Genomic DNA, 24,685 nt, shown 5'->3' on the forward strand with positions numbered 1-24,685 from the left:
TCAACCCTCCAAATCCCAACCATGTATAGACACTCTAATAAAAAAAATCTATCAAAATTTCAACCTCTATATCCACAGAGGGAATCCAACTCATAATCTCAATAAGGTTGATAATACCTAATCACTAAGATACAGTGATAACTTAAATTAGTGTACATTACCGGCTTATCACAAAGAAGCTATAAAAGTAGTCCAGTACAATAACTACAGAAGCACTGGCTTTGCATATAAGCCAATAAGGATCACCTGCATAACTGCTTGGTATTTGGTCAAAGTGAAGGAAAACTGCAGATAGAAAGCTTCTTTAAAGACTTTCTTGTATTTGTCATCAAGTAGCAGATTTCAGTGGAAACACAAAGTATAGATCATAAGCAGACTGATGTTGAGGTTTATCAGTTTATGCAATAAATATATAACTATTGAGAATTATAACTTGAATAGTGCTGCATTATATTGTCAGAATTTAAAACAGCTGACTGACCTATTAAGGATTCTCATTTCCCAAATCACTCAGGTAAAAGCCGATCAAAGTCATCACTGATCATATGTCGTCGACTATAGACACAATGTACATGCACCAAAAAGGATTGCTGAAAAGTAAATAATCCAAGATCAGCCAGCCACCACTGGTATTGCCACCAGGTTGAATACTGTTGTTGCAATCCTCTACCCAAAATCTTCGAACTGGAAGGCCACATTTTGGAATTGAATTTCCTGAAGCCCTAATTAGTGTGACCTGTAACTTCTTCAAAGAGTTATATCACAGAAGCACTTGATGATGCATCATGCCTCAACTGCAGCAACCATCTCCTCATCCGTTGCATCAGATGTGATGATCTCTTCAGGATCATCCGGTGTTTCTCTTTCTTGTTGATGTTTTTTATCCATATCATTGTGCATCAATTTTTCCTTCAGCTTCATCATCAGTTCTTCCCTGATACCTTCATTCTCAGCAAAATAGCGTTTAATGGCATCTTTGCCACGAAAGCTCTGACCATTCAAACTGTAAAAAGCACCTCCCCCTTTTGTAATGAACTTGTGTTTACATCCTAGGTCTATTATCTCTGAATCACGGCATATTCCCTTGCCAAACTCAAGCTCAAATTGTGCAGTCTTGAATGGTGGGGCATGCTTATTCTTTACTATCTTCACTAGAACTTGGCTACCTACAGTCTGCAACCAAAAATAAATAAAAAATGTTATGGTTACCGTTATGGTTATCAAGAACAAGTAAAGAATTAGCTGAGCGTGGATCAACTGACACTCCCATCAGGTGATTCACTGAGATAGCAGATTGTTCCTAGCATGCAAAGGAAAAGAGCTATACAAACATTTAATTTCTGGCACATGACTAGAAAATTACTGATATAAGCATAAGTGAGCATTCATTATTAATCTCATGATGCCTCATAGAAAATTTAAATAGTATGGGGATTAACTTTAGCAGCGTCTAGTCATAGTTCACGTATATGGATTACTTTTCTATGGTCTTCAAACAGGAACATGCAAAATGATACATAAACAAGTGTTTTTCTTTAGGGGAACACAAAAAATAAGTGGTTTCTTTAGGGGGACACACCAATAAGTAAACATGCTCTAAATGTTACTAGATGCTTATGTTTCTATACTTTTCAGCACATTGCACTTGGCATATACTTCATTCTACGAGGTTCATCGGTAATTTTCATGCACCACTTACATCTCAAAGAGGCTTCGTTAAAGAAACAATAAACACATAGATAATTTTTATTTACCTCTTCACCCTTTTTTACCAATCCAATTCGTTTGATATTCAAGCGGACAGAGGAATAAAACTTCAAGGCATTACCCCCAGAGGTAACTTCAGTTGGTCCCCCAAATCCTCCAAATGTGCTTAGCTTTGATCTCACCTACAAACACGTGCATACCAGATGCTTCATTAGGATTTAGGACAAATTAATTTGATGAATTCTATTGCCAACTATTAAAAAATTGCCATAGGAATGGTCTGGCAAGATATCAGGTAGATGCAGCATAAAAATGGATTTCCGCATATACAAGAAATTTTAGATGTTCATGTCCCCAAAACCAATTGTTAGTATTCCTTTATCTTACTAGCATTAATTAATATGTAGAAATCTGAAAGCAGCATTCTCATTCAAGCACAAACAAGTGTGTGTATGTATAACAAATATGCATGACAGCATGACATAATGCATCATTCCGTAGAAATAGTATTAATATTCAGAAAGGAAAATGCTAGAAGAACTGAGGAAAAGATCAAGAGGCTCATCAATAGGCTCTAATAAGTGTAAAATATATAAGTTAGGGATTTTACATAATTGCCACAAAAAAAAACTTCTAAATTATCATATTTACCACATTCTTCAAAATATCATAATTGCCACTGAAATCATTGCGCTCTTTCAAAAATGCTATTCTGTTAGCTAAATCCAACTAATCACCATTAGAACCAAGCTTAGATTCAAAAAGACCATTTTGCCCTTGTATAAATTGTTTAAGATGGTTCAAAAACTATCCAATGTTAACCAAATATCATAGTACAAGAAAAAAGAAATTTCATGGTCCTGTAACAGCAGCAAAACTAAAATATATAAGAAATATCCATCTGGATTAGTACAGTACAGTGGACTGTGGGGAAGGATAAGGTGTGAAAATATAAAGAAATGAAACAATGACACAATGTGAGATATTTGTATCTAAAAGAGTGCAGCATTCTAGACAAGAAATCCTTCATGAGATCTCAAAGAAACAAAATTATTTCTTTACAGAAGACCAAGAAAATAGTTGGGAAAAATCATTTGTGCAGATGTTGATATGTTTGTCTAATTTCAATATTTCAGATACATCAACATGATAAGATGAGATGATCTAATGGAATTCATAAAGCACCATAAACTAGGTTAAGGTTTATATAATCCAGAACTCTGTAAATTGTATCTCAAAAAGATGCTAAATCTTCAATACCTGATTAATGAATAGCAAAATAGTCTGGGAAAGAGAGAGAGAATGGCTCAGCTTGCGAAGAGCCTGGCTCATCAACCTTGCCTGGAGGGCCATATGTGCATCTCCCATTTCACCATCCAGTTCACTTTTAGGGACAAGTGCTGCAACCTGCATTTCAGAATTCACAATAAAGAAGCATTTTGAATTGTGCATAAAAGTGAGATGCAGACACATATTACAAAGCAGAAAAAATAAATAGTAGGAAGCAAAGTTATTCATCATGGAAGAGAACATTCCCAACTTTACTACAAAGCACATACTAGAAAAAGGAAAGTAAGAAGAGTAACAGAAGGATGATATGTCAAATTCTTCTCAGATCTGTTTAATCCACTATAGTTGAGATTTGATGATTTTGCAATTATGTGGTTGCTATTTAATATGTACAAATTGCCAATATGATCAGTTCTACTTCTATCATAAAATAATTGAACATAAATGAGGCCAGGTACTTGTATGCTTGCCGCAATTGTTTGACAGAGCAGTTTATAATAACCTAAATGGTACATTACATATAATCTAAAGTGAATACAGAAACATTGAAAAGGATAACACATATACACACACACACATACATATATATATATAATATGCAGCATGTGTGTGTGTCAGGTGCACAGGGAAAAAGAGATAAGGTATAAGGGATTTACGCTGTCTACAACCACAACATCAATAGAACCACTTCGAATCAGGGTGTCAACAAGGCTAAGTGCCTGCTCACCACAATCTGGCTGAGAAAGAAGCAAATTATCAGTTTTTACACCAATAGACTCCGCCAGTGCTGGATCCAGAGCATGCTCAGCATCTACAAAGGCACAGTAACCTAGGAAAATAAGAGGAAAAAAATGTTAACAAGTTAAGAATGAAATTATGAAAATTTTGTGAAAATATAGAAGAAAAAAGTCTCCCAAAGGACAATTAGAAAGTAAAATGAGGTATACTTTCTGTTTCTCAAGAAAAGTTTAAAGGATTACTACTACTGACCAACATTTTAAGGGTTGTGGGCAATAGACGGGCAGCCAAGAGGCCCACCTAATACCTAGGTGTTAAGCAGGTACATACCCAGACTCCTAAAATCCAAGGCGGTTTATAAATAAACATATGATGAACTAATAGTAGAACAAAAGATTAACTCATAAAATTAAGAAAATAAATTATTGCCCTTCTATTGAGATCCATAATGAGCCATTCGAATCAACAAACCTAATGATATCTACTATGTTTTTGAATTTCAAGGTCAACCTACATACTAAGACACTGTAAAAAAAAACTAACACGGCACCTAGACAGACCTAAGGTAGAGCCTAGGCATACTCCATCTGTGGCAGGTGCCTAAGTAATTTTTAAATAGTGCTAGTGACATGAGCTGAAATTGCACTAACAAGATATACTACCCTAACTGCCAACAAGTTTCATGTGAAGTTCTGTCTTGCTAAACTTTTCCCTATCAAAGACTTACCTAAGTTGACGTTAAATAGAAACATTGTAATAACTAGTTAGAGTTTTGTCTTCTTCTGTGGAGCATTCTCAGCTACGAGTGTAATCTAGTTGACCAAGTATGAAAACCATGGGAGGACTACAAGCATCACAAATTTAGAAGAGAACACTAAATAATTTTACGAAAAAAAGGTCACCTGGTTCCTGTATCACATTGGAAAGCTGTTACAGAGTACATAACATCATCATTCATATGCATCTCATTTCTTTTTTATCATGTCATCAATTTCTCTGCTCTTAGTTTCTAAAATGAATTATTCTCCAAATATGTAACTTTCATCTGGATCATCTTGTTCCTACTTATTAATTTAGAGGATGGAATGGATGTAGGGAAATGGAAATGAACAAAAAAATCCTCAATATTACCTCCACTTTTTTGTGCTTCAGCAATAACATGAAGAGCAAGTGTAGTTTTTCCTGAAGCCTCTGGTCCATATATCTCCACAACACGTCCCTGGCAAAGTCATAACCTCATTTATATAACAATTCCAAATTAAGTAGATAAAGTCTCAAAATATAGAGTAATTATCTATGAAAATCACCAAAATAGGTAATTGAGGACAAGGAGATGCAATAGTACATGAGTTCCTAACTCAGAGGTGAACTAAACTAGGGTGGAGGATACAAAGAATTTAAGGACATAATTTGCAATAAGAAGCATTTGGTTCCAGTTCATTAAATCTCGTTCAAAAGAAACACAGTTTACAAATGCAGCATGTAGTAAGATGGTAATAGAGAATTCACGCATCTCTGATGGCTTAAAGTTTCAAGATGTCACAATTCATTACTCTAGAACACAATGTATTACGTAAAAGAATGTCTTAGCATCAAGGGGAATTCAAGGGAGAAGAATGCCATGTCCAAAACGCAATTAAAGATCAACATAATCAGTTACCTTTGGTAGTCCACCAATTCCAAGTGCCAAGTCTAAAGAGAACGAACCCGTTGACACAACAGGAACTTCTCTAGGCCCATTAGAGCGACCAAGCCACATTATTGCCCCCTTTCCAAATGACGCTGTAATTTGTTCCAGGGCTTGGTGTAGAGCCAAGTCTTTCTTAGAGAGGTTCTCCTCACTAGAGTCGGTTTCATCTGACCTTGACTTTCTTCTTCCTAACATGACCAGATTCGCAAGTTAGTTCACTCAGCCATATGTAATATTTTTGTACTTATGCATAAAAAGAAATCATGCATCCAGAGAGGTCTTGCTGATTATTATTCATCTAACTTGTAAAAAAGATGGGTACCCCTTGTCACATAAAGAGGAAGAACAAAACCTCAAAATAAGCTCCGCCTATATCTGAGGTGGTGCATCTAAATAGAAGCTAATGAAGTCAATAAAGATCACCTCTTAAATTTCTGTCTCATAAGGAATTATGAAAACCCTGCTATCAAAAGGAAGGCTCGTTGTACATAATATAAGTTAGAATGTTGCAGATAACTTTTACAACTGAAAGAAAATAATATGTGATGAGTGGTTTAAATTAAGGAAGCTCAAAATTACCAAAAGCAAAAGATATCCAGCAGTTTTTTTGAGTAAACTGATTAAAAGGTTTCCTCACATAAGATGAAACCTTGGATTTCAGAAACACAGAAAAGAGTAAGATCAAAGTAAAAAAGGGAATTGAAGAAAAATTACGATGAAGGATGTGGGACTTGCAACAACCAGTGTGATCACTTCTATACCCAGATCATGATGAAGGATCTGGGTCTTCCCCAGTTTTCTTGGTTTGGCTATAAATCTGATCCAACTAATGGCTCATATCTCATCCCATTAGTAGTTAGATACTGGGATCATATTTCAGAGAGAGAGAGATCCACCTACTATGGGTGGTAGAGAGAGAGAGAGGTTAAATGAAAGATTGACGGAGAGAAGAAAGGAATATGATTCAGGATTTAGAATTTTTTTTCCTTAGTGGATATGGGTACCTAACTTAAGGAATCATAAAGGGATGCATGATTTGATCAAATCTAATATGCAATAAATCCTGGATAAATGCATAAATGAACATGTAGCAAACTGCAAATTGCCAAAACCAAGCCATGAATGGAGAGTAGCTAAGATGTATCTCTTTTGGTAATCTAAAGACTGTATATTGACATGCAATCTGTCTAAGTAGCATCAGCACCTATGCAACCATATACTCCACTTTTTCAGAACACTGATCATGATGCATTTGTCGGCACACATAACATGAGTATGATATATACTAGATCAAGAGTCATATTTATAGTATGATATACTAGTTAAGAACCTTCTTTAGAAGGGAAGAAGGGTGCCTTGCCCCTTACCCTACCTTGTAGGAGTCTTATTTCATTCTCCAGTTCGTTTTTATCATGCTCCAGTTCATTTTTATCATGAGCAAAGAGCCATAAGTAAGATCATGCCTACATCCTCCACTAGTTTAAGATTATATTAAGTGAGGACAACTCTTATCCTCAAGTAGCATGCCCTCTTGGTGTTTTCTGCAACTGAAAATCAACTATGTCTACTTATATTTGATTACATGTATAAGACTTTATGGCATATATAAGTAAGAATTTGTATATCAGCATCCGCATCATAGCATAAAGTCAAGCTTAGGTAAATCAACATTGTGAGACAAATAGATGCACAACAATCCTCAACTCAACAAACAGGTGTGCCTATGAGTCTATAGATATAGATGTATAGGATCCTTGATCTGTAGAACTACCAGACAACTAGCCATGAACGGAAAAGGATAACAAAAACGCAAAGTAACTCAACCACTTATCTTCGGAGAAATTATTGAAATCCGTTAGGGTCACTCCAACTGCTGATGTTTCAAAATGCAAATTGTGTTCCATGACATTCTAGCATGACATAGATTGCAAAATCTTGCTAAAGTCTAAAAACGTATAGTTCAAACTTATTAATGACTGGAGAAATTAGTTTACTTAACCAACTTCTAATATTTTCAAGTTAAAAGATCAGGAGTATTGGAGAAAGAAATTTAATCACCTTTAGCTGAGAAGGTACGAAAATGAAAAGCAGAACCACCAATCCCATGCCTACAACCCTGCAAATAAAAGCATTTGTATGGACATGTCATTCAGATAAAGACAAATGTTCTATCTTTCAGAAGTTGTTATTTATCAGTGTGATAGTGTAAAGGGATTATATGTAAAAGGTGCTTCTATAAGAGTATGAAATGTATTAGGATTCAGGATTTTTGCATAAAAGTCTATCAGTGCAATCTTTCTTAATAATATTGATCATGACTTTTTTTGCAATATTATATTAGAGAATCCAAATTCACACCTAATCCCCTAAAGATTACAAAAACATGCCAAACCAAGAAAATTATTTTGCTAAAAAAAATTCGGCTTCTCTCCAAATAAGAGAGCTCCAATCAAGTCAATAAGATTTTCCTATTGACATTAATAACATCAGGCACCTAAGATTTGCACCACATGATAAGAGTTAGTTATCAAATAGAAATGAGGGATATGGAGATTGGTTCTCTATCAAGTATCCTCATGCAGTGGCGAGGTCCTTATTGTCGATGATTGACACAAGCGACACTAATCCAATAATGTTGAGGATGTCCATTAACCTCCCCTATGCTCCTCTGGATCAACTACCTCCTTATTCTCCTGACAAAAAGCATTGGAAACAACACTAAGCTTGATGCAAGGCATAACCAACCTTAAGTACCGTTTTTCTTGCTTCAAGGCCTTGCCTAGGAAACAATTAGTAAGAGCAAATGAGTCCCTTTGCAGTTTCAACAACTCCACACTCTGTCAAGCAAGTTTTCTACTGACCTTGGTGTCATTGCGGCCTCCCTCTAGAACAATTCCTCAACCTTCTTTAGTGCTCTCTAATCTCGAGAAGTTACCACCTAGAGTCCCTCCAGTCCAAGTTTGCTAGCACATCATATATGCCCAACTCTATAACCTAGCTACCCTTGATGAAAGGCAGCAAGTACAAACCCAAATCCCAAAAGATAAATGGTACCTTCACATAATCATGTCGCTATCTCAGGTATATTCTAAAACTAGGATGACTATGCTGCCTTGCAGCTCAATTAAAATTAGGTAATGGGGAGGATAAGGTACACATTGTCAGAAGGTCAACAGAGAATCGGCTAGTTCAAGGAGTTAGGCTATCTCATACTCTTGATTCCTTACCTTATCTCATGATCTCATAACATGAACAAATTCCAACAGCATGATCTAATTAACAATACTCGGAAGCATCCTATTATAGTTGATTGGAGACTCTGAAGCTTCTTATTAGCCTTTCACTAGACTAATCTACTGACAAGTCAAAGTGGTACTTTGCCCCACAGATAGCCATATTTTACTAAATGTAAAACATGTTCAAATTTTTTTTTAATTGCAGCTTTCTCAATCATCATATCCAGCTAGCGTTATTTTCCTATGAAAACATGATATAAGGAAAGGTGGTAGATTAATTACATCATTAGCACTAATTCATGGAATATTTCTCCATTAGCACGGTATATTTAAATCTAGTGTTGAACTTGCATAAACACATCAATATCAAGTTTGGCATGCAATTATATAGAAGAAAAGCAACCAAATAATGGAAAAGTTTAAGAGTCTACGCAAATTCCGATCGCAAGATTACCAAGATTAAGATTACTATAATAAACGAGGACGTAAATCTGATATACCCATAAGGAAGCATAAAGAAACAGTAAACAAATCACCAAGCGGACGGTCTAACTTAAGACCATGTCTAGCTAAACCTTTTAAACCATCTATACCATATCGCGTAAAGCTTGTTTTAACAAAATCAAAACATTTACAACACAAACGAATGGTTAATTCAGAAAGTGATTTTGGTCTCATCAGCATCTATTTATTCCTTGGTATTAATCACTCGTACGCTATAAAAACCCTCAACTTGGTCAATCAACAAAGCAGCCTTTTTAACCAAGACACCATTTTTACAATCCTACTGCAGAAATCGGGTCTTCCGAGCTAAGATATAGACATGGAGAAGGTCAAGAAGTATAAAGAGAGCTCGGTCAAGGACCTCGTGCAAGAAAAGAGCTCGCTTCAGAGACGCGCTCCGGAGGAGCCTCGCCATGGCTTCCGAGGTCGAAGCAGCCTCCTCCTCTGGGAAGCCTCGTCGCTGATGGAGAAGAGAAGAGAAGATAAAAGGGAGGAAGAGAAGGCGGGCTCAAAGGAGGAGCTTCAGATCACCGCATGTCTCTGGTTCTAGGGTTTAGGGATTTGGGAGGTTTGTCCCGCCTTTTCCTCGGGCTTCCTCCTCGCGTCGGAAAGGGGGTGGCAATCGGTCGGATTAGCCGGATCGGGTCGGGTCGGGCAAGGTAATAGAACACCGATCCGATCCTTTTATTAAATCGGTCGAAATTAAATATGAATTATTAAACGGCTGACACAAATTATTTAAATCTTTAGATATAAATTAATTCATTTAGGTTATAAATATATTTTTTGTATTATAATAAGATTATTTTAGAGATAAAAAATAAATATCACATTATAAACAAATTAGCATGGTCGAGTAAAAGATTATAGCAATAAATATGAACACAATCCATTTGATAATTAAATTAGATGGGTCAATCTATTTAGATAAATACAAATATTATTTAATCCTACCATTAAATTAACCTAATTAGAATCAAATTATTTACCTAAGAGATCTTAGAGAAAACCCAAAATAGGATCAATAAAGCATCCAAAGCACTATAAAATCACATCTAAAATTGAATTCTCTAGAATTAGTGGATTCAAAGCTAATATTTTTTTATTTCAAATATCATATTAGATAATTAATATTAATAGTTTTTTTATGAAAAGTGATATATTTTACAGCTATTTTATTATTTAATTGCATATTAATCTAAATTTAACTCTAAGAGTTCACGGGGACATTTGCATAAAAAGTCGTTTACTTTTTAAACTAGTAAAATTAGGCTCTATATTTATGTGTATTATTTTGTGTAAATTATACGCATTTTATTATAAAATACATTTAGTATAAGAAAATAAATACGTTCAGTTTCAAGAGCCTATTCTTATTATTACTAAAACTTATAAACTATTCTAGTATTTATGTTGTTCGATATTCTTTAGGTTTATTTATAAAGAATAAAATATAGAATTTTATTTATAATGTAGTCAAAATATACAATATTATTTATATTTTATTTTACAAATTTCACCTGCAATATAATTGGACTCTGTATTCACATTATAGAACATATAATTATAGATTAAAAGTATAAGAATAATTATACTAAGACTTCGTGAAATCTCTTGATAGTGTTAACAAAAAGTTTCAAATTATTATTTTATCCTCAACTTCTTTTTCCTTTTTTTTTAATCTAAAATAAGGGTAAAATAATTCCGAGATAACCTAACATTAATTGATCACATAATGCATGTTTTTTAACAGAAATAAAGGAGAAAAATATACTTATAAAAGAACAAAAATTCATAAGGGTGTAGATATAATTATTTTTAAAATAAATAGTATTATATAAAATCTAAGGCTAATTTGGCTTCACACACCACACTTGTTTTTTTTTACTAGCTTGTTTGTGTAAATAATACATTTTATTTTTTATGATTTAGTGCAAGCCTAAGTGTGTGTTTACTTTAATTGTCTTTAAAAAAGGACATATGGTCTATAAAATTTGAACAAGTGCAATTTGAGTCATCAGATACATATTATCAATACGTCGACATATATTTGAGGGTGTACTTCGATCAACCCGTATAGGGTCAGCATTATTGAATCCAACCCAATTTTTTATGCATAGTATACATTTTTTATGCATAGTATACTAATGTGTCAATCATTATACCGAGTGCACACTTTTTATTTATATATTTACATATTTTTTTAAAATGATATTTTAGTGGCGTCCTAATTTAATCGATATTATTAGAATTTGAACCCTAAAAACATTCATTACAATTTGAATCATTTTAAACAAACTAAGCCTTGGAATAGAAGTAACATGAGTTCATAACTTCCTATACATATTTATTCATATAATTATAAAATAGAATTAATCTAAAATCTATCTACAACCCAATATATAATCTTTCTAAAACAGTAATTCTCTTTTGAAATGTATAAAAGATAATTTAAGTTCTATTACATAACTGAAATTATTATAATGTGAATGGTAAATACTATTGATTTGTAACTATCTCTATTCTTAACGGTGAATTATATATATTTCTATCGGTAACATTAAATTATGTGTATTTTATTATAACAAAATATGTAGCGACTACAATTGAATCATTGAATCACAAAACTCTTTCTCTTGTAAATTAAAAGTCTAGATCTCTTCCTTCACCAGGCTTTCAAAAGAAAGGAAAAAAAAACTTAATATTATGTGATTACCCTATGTGTGACCAAAAGCATATAAACCTTTCCATCCACACCACTCAAACCAACAGCCTAGCAATTGATATGCCAACCTACCATGCAAGATGCAACCCACCATGCAAGATGCAACCCATCCATACTCCATCCATATCTCAATCTATAACCACAAGTTCTTCCCCTCTCATCTAATTTCTTTTCTGAAGGAAAACAAAAATTTTGGATTAGTTAATTCCCATGAACATTAAAAAATCAAAGAAAAAAAAACCTCTTCATTAGGAGCTCAAAAACTGTATATATATATATATATATATATATATATATATATATATATATATATATATATTCCAATAGAAGGCAATTTTAGGTATAAACCAAAACTCAAAGTAACTTTTGAATTAGCAAGTCAATCTACAACTCAATTAGCTTTCTTAAATACATGAAAATCAAAGAGACCCAAGGTAATAATATGCATCTTATTCGCTTGTCATATATTTTATATTTGCCATCTTTTTGTTTCTTATTCAGCATGTAATGCATAACAAATGTTTAAGAAGATTATATACCTCCAAACTATTTGTTACACAATAATATTATTTACGCATAAGAAAAAAAAAGAAAAAAAACTCATACATATACATACATATATATAAAAAATAAAACTCATAAATTGTCAATCACTCCTAATCATCCATCTACTGCACCACTGTAGAATATCTAATCCTTTACATCAAAAGAATCATCCACTATTTATTATTCCAACTAGCATTTGAAATAAATTTACAAAAGCCTAGGGAGGTTCAAGTACTACTTTCAGAGCTCAAACCTTAGTTGATTTCTTCTATTTCTACTTAAAATCCATCATTCTTTGATATCCATTTCCACCCACAACTATAACCAAGTTTTTTTGTTTTTGTTTTTCTCATTACATTCCATTTTTATAGAATTGGTAGAGAATCAGATGTTTCAACTAATAAATTAATTTTTATAGCATAGATACATTGGACATGATATGAATGATTTATATTATAGTTAATAAGAATAATTTTAGTTTGATCGGTAACTATTCGATTCAATCATATGACGTATCATCTAATGTGCATTAACGCATAGATCGTAGCCCACAAGATTTAAAATTAATAAGTTTTACCATCCAATACCTGCACGTGTCACCAATTTCGCACGTGCGGTGAATAACGATGTAGGATTAAAATGGAGATTTCCGAATAGTGACCGTTATAACGGTAGTTTTAACGGTCAGTCAGACTCTCGAGCCCTTCTTTTAACGGTCCCAACCGTAAAACCCTATAAAAACCACTGCATCTCACCCAGTCCTATCCTCGTAATTACTTCAAAGACTAGGGGTATTTGCAGAATTTTCCAACCCAACCCCAGAACCCTTCTTCCCCTTTTTGGCAGCTGCCTCCCTTCGAATAGTGGAAGAGCAGAGAAACCAAAACCAAACCCCCTTCTCGATCGCCGCAATATTCGAATCCGAAACTCGAAACCCTGCCTTTCTCGGCGCCATGGCAGGACTTTTCCGGAGCTCCGTCGCCCGATCCCTAGCTCGCCGGATCTCCGGCGCGCCGCGGAGCCGGCACTTCGCCGCCGCCGCGGCTGCCGTTGAGGAGGAGGTGGAGTACTGGACCGAGTGGGAGGAGGATGAGGCGGCGGGGCGCCGCCAAGTAGGATCGGCGGCGGAGGATACGTGGGAGAAGAGGGAGGGGAGGGGTCCGCAGTGGGTGTTCATGGGGAGCCCCGGGGCGCAGAAGCACGTGTATGCCACGCGCGTCGCGGAGCTACTCGAGGTCCCTTACATCTCCATGGGGACGCTAGTTCGTCAGGAGCTTAATCCTAGATCATCTCTCTACAAGAAGGTTACTCTCTCTTTCTCTCTCCCCTCTTCTTCTTCTCTCTTTGTTGCTCTGATCTTGAGCCGTTTTCCTTTTGTTTGAATTCTCGGGAGGTTTAATCGATTACAATGGCACTAAAATGGACGAATTCTTATTAATTTTAAGCGGATCGAGCTTTTTCTGTATTTCGGTGTATTTTTCGCCAAAATTTGTTTCTAGGATGCCTTTTTCTGGTTAAAAGTTTCCTTTTTTCTTTCCTAATCGTTTTTCTAGCTTCATTGGAGTATAAAAGTTTTGATAAGTTTTGATTTTTAGCAGTTCCACTCGTTAATTTATGGCATCTCCCGAATATTGAACGGTGGCTATGGCTGTGGCTGTGGCTGTGGCTGGGTTGGTTGTTCTTAGAAATGGGGCACATTTGAATGTGGCTATCACGAGTCCTGGGGTATTTCAGGAAATTCCCTGATGCTAGGGTTTGTGATTGTGGAACTTTCCATCACAAGCATCCTACTCTGGAATCACGTGGGGTCCGTGGCGGCTTTGTCTCGTTGTTTCCGTTTTTGCCCCTGAAGTTTCCTGCAATATCGGATTTATTCTTTTTGTATTCGAGAGCTGACTCCAGAGAATATGACCAGCCAGTCACTGGTTAATTCATAAGTATAGAAAAATGAGAGATTTTATTTTGTTATTGCCAAACACACCATGTAATTTTGCAGAAATGGTCATTGTGCAGTCTGTAGAATATGTTTTATTCTCAGACTTGAGAGCCTAGCTCCACTTGTGGAGATGCATCGTGTAGATTTGTTTGTTCTACTAAATTTTTTCTTGGTTTTGATGTTATAAAAGATTTCGAATGCTGTGAATGATGGGAAGCTTGTTCCGGAAGATATCATATTTGGTCTGTTGTCAAAACGGTTGGAGGAGGGATATCATAGGGGTGAAACTGGCTTTATTCTCGATGGAATCCCACGAACTCGGATTCAAGCTGTAAGTCTAAGCTGTAACTTCATTCTCTGAGATATGGTTGTTTCTAATGCACTTCATATTGTAATGCTAGGAAGTTAGGAAAGTGATACTTTAAACTGGTTTGCTCTAGTAATGTACCCAATTTTCTAGTAGAACTACCATAGCAGCTGGGATTGTATCTGATTATTCATTGAGAAGTATGCCATTGGGATTGCATTGGTGCTGCGGTCTGTCTAATTTCTTCTTTGGTTTATTTCAGGAAATTCTTGATCAGATAGCGGAGATTGACTTGGTAGTGAATTTCAAGTGCATGGATGATTGTTTGGTGAACCCAAGGTTTAAAACTGATATATGTTCCCACTGCGGAAGGACCTTCAATGCAACCAGTTCAGAGTCTACTAGCCTCAATCCATGTTTAGCTACACGAACTCGGCATGCTTTGCTAAAACCTTCTGCTGCAGTGGATTTGGATGATGGTCATGTTGAGAAATTACGAGCTTATTCTGAGCAGGTACATTTTAGAAAATATTATCGATAAAGTTCTAGAAGATCCTTGAGCTTTTTATGCACTGATGTTAGCATGGTTTAGCAGTCTGATAGGTTTGTATTCCTTTATCAACCAAATGACAATGAAGATAAAGAAAGATAACCAATAGAGGGATATTAAGATAGAGGAGAGGGAGAGCGTTTTTAACAGAGGAAGACCCTCTGGCTCTAAGGAGGTGTGTAGGTATGTGCTTTGGCTACCTCTAGTGGTTTCCAAGGTCATAGGGTGTATCCTGGGCCAGAATCAGCTTTAGTTCTTACTGCATTAGACTTTGACAGGTTGCTGTCATATGCTTTTGTGGGTCTTTTTTTCATAGGTTGGTGTTTCTTCTCTCGTGCTATCTAGATAATGTTATTTTTAATACATGAAATTTACTTTATGATTATACTTTGTCGGCTGAGGGATTAACGATTATACTTTCACAATATATGATGTTTAGTAATTTAAGTTAAAATAGATTTTAAAAACTTGATTTAGTCTCATGGCACCAGCTCCCACAGAGAACTATAACTGTCATACACCTGCCAAACACATTTTGTAATATTGGTGCTTGCTAAATGATAGATGGGAAAGTGTAGAGAAAAGAAAAGATTAACATACGATACTTACTGACTTAAAAAAATCACACGGCAGTTATTTTTGAATGAATTTGTTGGATTTAGAGAAGATTGGGGAGCCATTAAAACATTGATATCATTAGCATGGGGTAATGGATGGAGAGAGTGCTCTACAAGAAGTATCTAAGAGGGTTATTTTAGTATCTTGAGTTTATAGTTCAATAAGAAAAGATTGATGAGGGTATTGCACATAGAGTTAGGGAGGAATGCATCTAATGTGTTGTGATATCAGCATATACACCTCAATCTAAATGGAACTTTTTACAACAAGTCTCAGATTAAAATTGAATTATGAATCAGAATGATCTGTAATAGGAAATACTATATGCATAAGTTGAGTATTGCCAAGATGAGTAACTCCTTTCACCCATAGAGGATAAATTATGTGAGTTCACACTTCACTCATGTTCAAGTATGGAGGAGTGAATTTATTAATGTTGAAGGTTTATTTCTTTAAGAGAGAGGGACCCAAAGTGGCATGAGAGGGAATAGTAAGAAAGGGCAAGTAGGATTTGATTTGACGGCCTCTTTGCATGGAGACATGAGTTCATTCAACTAGAAGGTTTTCAGAGAGAGAGAGAGATACCAAAACTGTCGTAGGAGAGCATAGTAAGGAAGACTTAATGGGACTTGATTTGAATGAATCTTTCACTAAATGGAGATGAATTGAGAAAGGTGATTCTCTAGACATTATTAATTTTCTTGCTTGGGCTAATATGACCTAGAAAAGTTAATCATAAAAATTCTAACTACAGACTTCCCCACTTTCCCAGAAAACATAAAATGAAAAATCATTCATATAGCCAACCCAAGTTGTATGGGCTAAAGGCTTGATTCTGGTTGTCCTCTCACACTGAACATTTTATAACAATTGTGAATTGTAATTACTACAACCTATCTACTTTGCGACAAAGTTATTACAAAGTCTTGTCTTGAAGAAATAGAATTAAATGGCTTGATTGTCAAAGGATCTTCCTATCATTGGTGATTTTCATCAGAGATAGTATTAAAGGACTTGATCATGAAAGGATTTTGCAAATCCTCTCTAACACTTGAGTTTTCTTTTTCTCTTTTTGCAGAGCAAGCTGCTGGAAGAATACTACAGGAAGCAACAGAAGCTTTTGGACTTTCAAGTATCTGGTGGACCAGGTGAAATCTGGCGAGGCCTCTTAGCTGCATTACACCTCCAGCATATGGATGCCCCGAATTCACCGCAGAAACTCACTGCATGATCCAGTGTCCTTGCTACTGGCATTCCGTATCTCTATGCAATTGTTCTAAAATTTGGTCGGAGAACCACATGGTTCCATGAGTTCTTTCTGGCCTGCGGCATATAAAGCATCAACGTTTGTGGGTTTCTAAGAGTTCCATTTTCTGAGTTTTTTGTTAGATAAATGTAACCGGTTTTGCAGACGGCGTTTAGTCTGTAACATAGAACTTGAATGAGGGAGAATGTGAGAAGGATCTTTCTTTTTGGTTTATTTCTTCTTCTATACCAGAGTTGCTGGTTCTTGTTTCTGAATTTTGCTGTGCTTTTTAGGTTCTATGCATAAAAATTCAGCTGGTAAACATATACCAGCATGATTTCTTGAAAAGAAAAAGTGAGAGAAAAAAAACATGCCAGCCAGCATCCCAGCTTACACAGCTGAGCAAATTGTTATTTTTTTTAATAGGATTTCTTTTGCATCTTGTACTGCCTGTTTTAGCTTTATTATAGAAAACTCTCCTTTTGCTACATTGCATAATCTTTTGTAGTATATTTGCAATAAATCACCTCCTGCCCATTCATAAAGTAATAATATCTTCAATGGTTTGCACATTTTTTTAAACTAAAATCCCTTTCAGGTAGGGAGAGGGAATAAGATAATTTTAGTCAAAGAAGAAAAGAATATAAGCATATCATACTTTATTAATGATCAGATGTAAGTTTCTTCTTTATGCAAATATACTTGGAGAAATGGAGTAAACTTGATATCATAGATGCCAGCCTAGAGGCTAGAGAATGACTTTTTTTTTTTTTTTTTTCATGTGTTTACCCCTAAAATCTCTTATTTATGAATATACTCATAGTGACCTACTAAATTTCCATACTGCTGAGATTTAAAAATTTGAACTTGGAAACTCTAATACAGATGAGCATTTTAACCACATGAGCACTATCCCCTATAGTCCTATACTCATCTAAAGTTGATATTTAATATATATATCTCAAAATACTTGTGGGGCTTCTTCTTTTTTTTTTTTTAATGGGTGCTAAGTAAAACTCTCTCTTTTTTTTTTTTTGTATAGATCTCTCCAAGCTAACCAACAGCTAATTTTGATCTATTTCATAATAAAAATAAGTTAAAAATACTCTTGTTCTTTTTTTGAATACATTGCTGTCAAATAAGGGCATATTTATTATTAACAGAAAGTGACTAGAAGGGCAGCCATGCAAAAATAATAGGTTTTGAAGGGTATTCACGTAAATACAAAATTAGAGGATATTACAGCAAATATGAGCTAGGCATGACTCAAATATTTAAGGCAAATACTTCAGTACCCCTCTAAAATTTATAATCTTAATCTAATGACTATAATAGCTAGTTTTCATATCCGGTAACAGTTCCAAAAATACATTATGAAAAAAAATAATATTAATTAAGAAGATTTAATTATGTGTGTCTAACTTCTGGATTACATGTTCTTTTCTTTTGTTAAGATTTCTCTCTCTTAGATATGATGCTGATTGATATGATTGTCTCTTAATTATAGGAGATATTATTAAATATTAAGCCATTTAAATTTAATTTTTTGGAGATAAACTTTAATTTAAATATGATTCTCTATCTATATATGTTATTAAATTTAATTTAAATTAATCTTAAACTAATAAACTAATAAGAGATATATATATAAATAATAAAAAATAATTAAATAGATAAAATTTAATTAAACTTTCATTAAGTTAATTATAAGAAGACATCAATACCATTATTATGATATAATATACTCCCAATTAAAAAAAAAAAATATATATATATATATATATATATATATATATATCTTTTATTTGATAAATTATTAAAATAATATAATTATCAAAAAGTAATTTGCAAGGTTATATATTTAAATAATAATAATTACCTATTAAATTAGTAATATCTTTTAAATTTATTGCATTCCTATCGTACATTTAAATATGTTAATTATTAGATCTTCATCAAACTGATTGATAAATAATTACGGTTACTGTACGAAAGAAGTGCTCAATATTTAAAGTTTTTTATTGACTATTAAAATATGCTAAAATTCCTACAACTTTAATATGTGATCGACCACGTGGCAGGTTTCAGTTTGGTTTACCCAGTACGAGTTCGGCTGGAGAGGGTATCAGATCCCGTCGCTTTACACCTAACAGTCTCTTCAACCAGTCAAATCCCTCCACGCGTTAGTCGTTACCATCCAAAACATAAATATAGGAAAAGAAATCCACCGTCCGTTCTCCTTTTCTAGTTCACACGTCGAGACAAATCCCTGAAACTAAAGAGAACCCGAATCCCATTTTGACTCCCTTCCTCCTCCATCTCCCGCCTCTTCTTCTCCCATCCTCCCTCCTCCACTTCAAGTTCAATTCTCCTCTCCTCGATGGAATCCGACGACCTCGCCGGACCCCTAATCCCAACGCCGGACCGCCTTCCTCCTCCTCCTCCTCATCCCTCTCGATCTTCTCTCCTTCTCCCTCGCGATCTCCCCGTCGACCGCTCCATCCGCCGCCTCCAGTCCGTCCTCGGCCTCCTCGGCTTCCCTCTCTCCTCCGCCCCACTCGATATCTTCCTATCCGTGGGCGAGTTTCTCGTCCTCGGAGTCGCCTTCCCCTCGGCCGCCGTCTTTCTCCTGTCCAGGTGCGAGGGATCTCGGATCGAGCGGTTCGACATCGTCATCCTGGTCTCCCAGGGCGTTGCGGCCGCGATCTCGCTCGTCTGTGTTTCTCGGAATCTCCTCAAGTACGGGATCCGACGGTTGCTATTCGTCAGCGAGCGCTACGGGCGGGTGGATAGGTTCCAGAAGGAGTATGTTCGCAAGATCCAGGTCAGGGTAACATCTTTTTACTAAGTACCTGTGTGTTGTGCTCGATTTTAATCATCAATTGCGTTTTTCTTTGCAAGAGTATATCATTGGAAAGGTGGTTGAGAAGTTGTTTTACCTGCTCAAAAATTATATCTTGGTTGAGTGTAACGAGGAACATGCTTAGATTCTGTCACATAGATTCTGTTGCGGGCTTCCGCAAACTAGTTAGAAATTCATCGAGACCGTATACCTAGTATAAAAAATTTATGATTACTGTTCTCTATATCTTGTTCTAAAGCAAATTCAGGATACACTTACATTTTTGGATTCTTTAACTGTTTTTAATTAAAGTCATCATCGAGGGCTATGATCCCTTTCCTCTACTATGAAACTCACAAAGTAGTTTGTAGATTGATTGAACCATGCAAAAGGATTTATACTTGAAATTTATTTCGTGACCTGTTGAAGGGAGGTGTAAATGAAATGGCCTTAACAAATCTGATGAGGAAAAGCACATTATGATGAAGGTTTCTAGCCTTTGTGGTTTTACCGTGATATGTGATATTTTCCTAATAATCAAACTTTCTTTCTGCATTGAATGTTCTTATTTCCTCTTTTTTGTCCTTAAAAGTTAAACAAATATAAATGAGTTGCAATGTATTTCCTTTATTTGTCAGTCTCACATCTTGAATTACTGAAGCTCTGTGAAGTTTATAACTTTATATCTTCTAAATTATTATCCTTCATATGTAAACTGAAAGTATTCACCATATTCCCAGGACTTCTTCTTACTCTCTTGGTGGATATTGCCATGTTTTCTGGTGAAGACTGCTTGCGAAATTTATCGCTTTATATACATCTCCCATGTGTCAGTATGGAGATCTGTTGCTGCTTCAGTGGCGTCCATTACTTCATGGACTTACTTGACCACAATATATTTATCATCTTGCACTTTTTTCAACTTGGTTTGCAATGTACAAATTGTTCACCTTGAGGATTATGGTAAAACATTGGAACAAGATGCAGATACTTTAATGTATGTGGAAGAACATTTACAATTACGCTACAATCTCTCAAAAATCAGTCATAGGTTTCGCATTTTTCTTCTACTATTGTTCGTGTCTGTTACAGCAAGTCAATTTGTCATTCTTTTTGAGACTACAGGATATGGTGGGACAATCAATTTCACTATTGCTGGAGATATAGCTGTAAGTAGGGTATGCATTTTTCTTTCTTGAAGAGAATTCTCATTTATTTTATTCTTTCAGTGACCTTGATAGAATCCTTCTTGACATTGGTAGGCAACTTCTTTTATCCAAGTTGCTGGTGTTGTCCTTTATCTGCATGCAGCTGCTAAAATATCTCACAGAGCACAGGGCATTGCATCGTTAGCTAGTAGATGGCATGCATTAGTAACCTGCAGTTCTAGTGATCCTCCTCTTACAAGATGCACAAATAGCTCTGAAAATTTGGAGGCCTTTCCAGCAAATCTATTGTGGACGGATTATTCGGAAAGTGATGTGGAATCATTTGATAATTTAATGGTGCATAAGAATTCTCAGTTAGCTTCTTTTTTGCCATATCACAAGAGAAATGCACTTGGTATGTAATTCTAACCAAATCCTACATATGTTATGACCAGATTCATTTTACTTTCTTCCATTCTTCTGATGTTTTAACAATTGAAATGTTTGTTAGACTGGTTCACTTGACAATGTTCTTTCTTTGATAGTATTAGGAACTAGGAAGACATGATACCATGAAACTAGATGGAGTTTATCCAGTTACTAAGAAGTACCACTAGGTTTTCGTAGGGTTGATGAAGTGTTCATTCCCATGTTCTAGCTTCTCCTTCACTTAGCCAATTAATGAATCAAAAGGTGTAACATTTACTTGAGGCATAGGAAAATCTAGAACAACCATGAAAGTAACCTTACATAACTTCCATCATTGTTAACTAATTTGTAAAATTTATTGTGTGTTGCTTCATGGATTTCCTGCTTAACTCTCAAGGGTTGTGCATATGCAACTTTAATCCTATATTCCTATCCATCATAATGTTACCTCTAGTCGAGCTTCATATCTTCTCCCCTTTTAAAAATGTAAGCATAACAAAACTTGAACACGAGAGATATATAAAGGTTAATGAAGTTTATGAAAGATTTACCGTGAACTTTGTTCAGCAAAACAGAGCCCAAAGCATATGAAATTCAAAGTACCAAAATGTACCTCAAATTGAACAATTAATTTAATTGCACGCAGATGTCCATGTTCAAAATGCATGTTGTGCTAGATAAGCTATTTAAGATTATGTAACCCATTGAGGATGTTTTTCATGATAGAATCACACAATACATCATTTGACACTTCGACAATAACCTAGCTAGTTAATGGAACTTGTGATAAGGAATGTTAACATTAAGCTGTTTTAGATTAGATGTTTTTTTCACGATGGAATCACATAATAGATCATTTGACACTTTGGCATTAATTTAGCTGGTTGAGTAAATGTAACTTGTGATAAGGACTGCCAACTTTAATCTGCATAAGATAACAACTTATATCTACACATAGAAATATATACGCAGATAAGATGAAGACTAAGAGCTAATTGTAATATTCAGTGGTCTATATAATATTCTCTTTTCAAGTTCCTCTTTTTGTAGCTTTTTCTAATTCTTTTGATTTTCTATATATATATAGTACAAATACATATAGAGCAGAATTGTGCAAGGCTATATTGCTTTCTATGATCATCTAGTTCTGCATGACCACTCCCACCATACCACATTAATCCTGTAATGCACTCTGCTTTATGTATATTGTTAAAGAGTTCTTTGTGCTACATCTTAACTCATGAATATCTCATCTTTCTTCCATTTATGTTTCTGGCTTTGCAGTTATGTACTTGATGTCTAACCCTGGTGGAATAACTATTTTCGGGTTGACAGTTGGCCGTGCATTAGTTAGCACAATATTCTCCCTTGAGCTCACTCTCGTGCTTTTTGTTCTTGGTGAAACCATGAGTGTTTCCTCCTAAATGAGCAGTATTTTCATCAGATTTTGTTGATAGAAAGCGGTCAATCCACTAATGCAAAAGTCAAGAAGCTCACATGATCTTGTATCTGACTATTCCAGTCCTCATGTTTGACATCACGGTGGACATCGAGCATTTCAGTGAGAAATGCTAATTGCAGAAGACCACCAGAGATCGCTCCTAAAATGAAACTTGTGGAGATAAGCAACCACGCTACTTCAAGAAGGTGAACTTTCTAAGCTTGACGCCATTTATCAGAATTAATACCACGCCAACTTCATGCATGGAAAGTTCTTTTGTCCCGTGTGTGTATATGATCAATATCAGGTTGTCATCATTTAAATTTGTTCTTGTATCTTCAATCAGAGCTAATGTTTTTTTTTTTTGTTGTTGTACCTTGATAGTTTCTAACTACTGAGGGCCGGCAGGTAACATCAAAGATCTCGCTGTTGCCTTCTCATACTGTATTCTTGATTTCTTGTGCATTTTTTTTTCTTTTGTAGTTTAATGTCGTGCATCTTTAAATACTGCCCCTTTATGAGCAGTTTTATCCATTTCTTTTTGTCAAATTTCTGAATATATATACATGATATGATATGCGAAACTTATCGTCCAAAAAAGATGAACTGCATATATGCACAACTTTGCTATTTGTACGCTTGCTGCTGTATCCCTAAACAGGCAGCCTCATACTCAGATAAAAGAAGTATTTTACATTGCCTAGCAACAGTCATCAGTCGTAAAACCTTTGTCAAACTCAATACACGTAGGGAAAAGGTGATGGCCAACACCGTAATAATGGATTTCGAACTATCGCCGTCACTTGTATAATTGAAAGAAAGAAAGAAAGAAAAAGCACAAGTTGACGGGGCTTTCTAATCCATATTGATTCAAAAGCAACCAAAAGACAAAACTTTCCCCATCTTAGTTCGGGCTTGCTAATCCATATTGATTCAAAAGCATGTGTTTACTGTATTTCAACTTTCACATGGTTGCAATAATTTACAAGTTCACTGACTCTTTGAACAAATAAATATTGAAAACTTACATTCAAATGTAGTCTTTTCTTTCCTTGCAATAAATATTGAAAACTTAACATTCACTGACCAATAACCTTTATTACGAAGAGGATGAAAGCTAAGCCCCCATGTACTTAAGTATGTGTACACAATGTACATTATTCATCCCGCTAATCTAAGTTCTAAGTTTTGCATGCAACAATTATATATGTGTATAGGCTTTGTATTATTGCATTTTGTCGCACATGCAACTCCAGCTATTTAATTCAAAGAATTGATATTATTCATGTCCCAAGGTGCTCAAATTAAAGCATGCAGTAGTATTCTAGGTCTTGTTTGCTTTGAGTTTAGGAACTCTTTTTAAACTGATTCAAGAACTATTAAATTGGTTTAGTAACTAAATATCTTTTTTATATCTAATCAAGTTTATTTTTAAAAACAATTAAGACTAAAAAATAAGACTAACTAATCGAATTCAGAGCTTAGTCTCGAACTAAATAAGGCTCCAAAAACACTACACAACGATGCTTAGATTAATAGATTATATGTAATCTAGAATTCTCGTTGAAACTAGCCATAATAGCAATAATAGGAGTATATTTTTGATACTTGGGTATTGTTTCATCTGCCAATTTTTATGTAGTATATGAAAGCCCACATCTAGATAAAAGGATCTTTCTACCAAAAACTTTATTGGCAAGCCATGAGCACCTTGCATTATTTTGTTAATATT

At 35.0% G+C, this 24,685-nt stretch overlaps 3 protein-coding genes across 4 annotated transcripts; 2 read left to right on the forward strand and 1 right to left on the reverse strand.

The window, feature by feature from the left end:
* Positions 1–294: 294 nt before the first annotated feature.
* Positions 295–9,784, reverse strand: LOC140772601 (DNA repair protein recA homolog 3, mitochondrial). Its single transcript, XM_073114748.1, has 8 exons — positions 9,527–9,784; positions 7,484–7,541; positions 5,396–5,613; positions 4,867–4,954; positions 3,654–3,826; positions 2,968–3,114; positions 1,755–1,889; positions 295–1,173 (listed from the first exon to the last, which is right to left on the reverse strand). The coding sequence occupies exons 1-8, from the start codon at positions 9,578–9,580 to the stop codon at positions 784–786; spliced, it is 1,263 nt and encodes a 420-aa protein (XP_072970849.1). The 5' UTR covers positions 9,581–9,784; the 3' UTR covers positions 295–783.
* A 3,485-nt stretch (positions 9,785–13,269) lies between these two features.
* On the forward strand, positions 13,270–17,366 carry LOC140772700 (probable adenylate kinase 7, mitochondrial). Its single transcript, XM_073114896.1, has 4 exons — positions 13,270–13,740; positions 14,563–14,703; positions 14,942–15,193; positions 16,926–17,366. The coding sequence occupies exons 1-4, from the start codon at positions 13,390–13,392 to the stop codon at positions 17,076–17,078; spliced, it is 897 nt and encodes a 298-aa protein (XP_072970997.1). The 5' UTR covers positions 13,270–13,389; the 3' UTR covers positions 17,079–17,366.
* Positions 17,367–19,353: 1,987 nt separating this feature from the next.
* Positions 19,354–23,502, forward strand: LOC140772728 (uncharacterized). Of its 2 annotated transcripts, none has more exons than XM_073114935.1 (4): positions 19,354–19,917; positions 20,676–21,113; positions 21,198–21,498; positions 22,797–23,502. In XM_073114935.1, exons 1-4 carry the CDS (start codon positions 19,474–19,476, stop codon positions 22,934–22,936), a joined length of 1,323 nt encoding a protein of 440 aa, XP_072971036.1. In that variant the 5' UTR covers positions 19,354–19,473; the 3' UTR covers positions 22,937–23,502. The 2 variants fall into 2 exon arrangements, with proteins under 2 accessions (XP_072971036.1, XP_072971037.1); XM_073114936.1 differs by having other exon boundaries at positions 20,676–21,104.
* Positions 23,503–24,685: the final 1,183 nt, after the last annotated feature.

The sequence above is a fragment of the Typha angustifolia genome, chromosome 12 (genome assembly GCF_048772165.1).
Source record: "Typha angustifolia cultivar Huaian chromosome 12, ASM4877216v1, whole genome shotgun sequence".
In the NCBI taxonomy this organism is placed as follows: domain Eukaryota; kingdom Viridiplantae; phylum Streptophyta; class Magnoliopsida; order Poales; family Typhaceae; genus Typha; species Typha angustifolia.

What these genes read in the sequence shown, in the direction of transcription:
- LOC140772601 (XM_073114748.1), bottom strand. Translation starts at nt 9,580, where the DNA reads ATGGCGAGGCTCCTCCGGAGCGCGTCTCTGAAGCGAGCTCTTTTCTTG. An exon ending in TCGTACCTTCTCAGCTAAAG is followed by an intron (nt 5,614 to 7,483) that starts GTGATTAAATTT and finishes TGGTCATGTTAG; the next exon opens with GAAGAAGAAAGTCAAGGTCA. An exon ending in TGGTAAAAAAGGGTGAAGAG is followed by an intron (nt 1,174 to 1,754) that starts GTAAATAAAAAT and finishes TTTTGGTTGCAG; the next exon opens with ACTGTAGGTAGCCAAGTTCT.
- LOC140772700 (XM_073114896.1), top strand. Translation starts at nt 13,390, where the DNA reads ATGGCAGGACTTTTCCGGAGCTCCGTCGCCCGATCCCTAGCTCGCCGG. An exon ending in CACGAACTCGGATTCAAGCT is followed by an intron (nt 14,704 to 14,941) that starts GTAAGTCTAAGC and finishes GGTTTATTTCAG; the next exon opens with GAAATTCTTGATCAGATAGC. An exon ending in TACGAGCTTATTCTGAGCAG is followed by an intron (nt 15,194 to 16,925) that starts GTACATTTTAGA and finishes CTCTTTTTGCAG; the next exon opens with AGCAAGCTGCTGGAAGAATA.
- LOC140772728 (XM_073114935.1), top strand. Translation starts at nt 19,474, where the DNA reads ATGGAATCCGACGACCTCGCCGGACCCCTAATCCCAACGCCGGACCGC. An exon ending in GAGATATAGCTGTAAGTAGG is followed by an intron (nt 21,114 to 21,197) that starts GTATGCATTTTT and finishes TGACATTGGTAG; the next exon opens with GCAACTTCTTTTATCCAAGT. An exon ending in TCACAAGAGAAATGCACTTG is followed by an intron (nt 21,499 to 22,796) that starts GTATGTAATTCT and finishes CTGGCTTTGCAG; the next exon opens with TTATGTACTTGATGTCTAAC.